At 35.6% G+C, this 1,265-nt stretch overlaps 1 protein-coding gene across 1 annotated transcript in view; it reads left to right on the top strand.

The window, feature by feature from the left end:
* Nucleotides 1-1,265, top strand: part of LOC119592542 (protein Red-like) — a gene marked incomplete in the record, with an annotated part of 8,239 nt that overhangs the window by 3,793 nt on the left and 3,181 nt on the right. The window contains 2 exon segments of the mRNA XM_037941407.1: nucleotides 804-929; nucleotides 1,201-1,265. Of these exon segments, the coding sequence (XP_037797335.1) occupies nucleotides 804-929; nucleotides 1,201-1,265 (191 nt within the window).

Below are 1,265 nucleotides of genomic sequence, written 5' to 3'. Positions count from 1 at the left end.
TATTGTAGCTCTTGATGGCTTAGTGACTCATTTTTTTGGAGTCCTTTTTGTGTAAACTCAATTAATACAACAAATCACTGGACCAGACAAATATACACACCTTACCAGTGTCAGCAGGTTAAGTATTACCAATATTTTAGATTATAGATTTTAATGGAAGGAATACCAAAGCTATCTGTAAAAATTTTATTTTATATCTGGTGATTCTTAGCATGCCATGGCTAGCCCATCACTCATACTATGATAATGTCTCACTACACCATTCATAGTCAAGCCTGATCTAACTTGTGCATATTATGCGATTTTTGACTTGTTTAGGCCTGGCTGTGTTATTGAGGAAAAACAGACTCTCAAAAGTCGGCTGAAAACCTTTATGTGGTCTCATTACATAAACAACAGTGTAAATTTATGTTTCCTGCTCTCTGAATTTTTCCCTCAAGCAGCTGACTTCAGGTGACCTTATGCAGATGGTTTCATAGAACCACAAATCATCCAGCTTTGTTTGTCCTCCCAGTCATAAATAATGTCAGACAGTACCTGATTTACTAGTTGAAATTGTATACATCTCTTTCACAGCAAAAAGGGCATAGTTAAACATCTAACCAGTTTAAAAGCTCTTGGAAGATGATGTGATGGTCATTCATATAAGTCACAGTTGTGGCAAGCAGTACATAGAATTTAAGTAACTGTTTGAAGCAGACTTACCTTTGATTGTAGGTTTGAATTGGAAACTAAACATGTATTATACAACATGATGCACATAATTTATCCACAGAGGCCTTTAACAGAACTTCTCTCCACAGAACATGCAAGCAACGTTTACAACTAACGACATTGTGATTCAAAAGCTGACACAGATTCTGTCATATCTCCGTACTGGAAGAGCAAATAAGAAGCAAAAGAAAAAGGATAAAGGCAAAAATGAGGCTGTGAGTATATGTTCATGTGATTCACTGATTGAGATGTTGATCATTGTTTCATTTACTGCCTCTTCTATTTGGTTTATGCAGTATTTTTATGATGTCTGTGTGTGTGACTGCAAGCATGTTGTTCATGTGGAAGCATGATTTGCATCTTTAATATAAATCATGAGTGAGGCATATAAGTAGGAAACAGTGTTTGAAATACTGAATATTAATTATTTATTTCTTATAATTGATGGTATTTATCTGTTTGGTTTATGAGGTGTTTCTATTCCAGGCTGGAAGACCTGGTGCAGATGACAGTATTTATGGTGACATTGGAGATTATGTCCCCTCTGTTGG

This window comes from Penaeus monodon, chromosome 30 (assembly GCF_015228065.2).
Source record: "Penaeus monodon isolate SGIC_2016 chromosome 30, NSTDA_Pmon_1, whole genome shotgun sequence".
Lineage (NCBI taxonomy): Eukaryota > Metazoa > Arthropoda > Malacostraca > Decapoda > Penaeidae > Penaeus > Penaeus monodon.
This window is presented reverse-complemented; position numbering and strand designations above follow the sequence as displayed.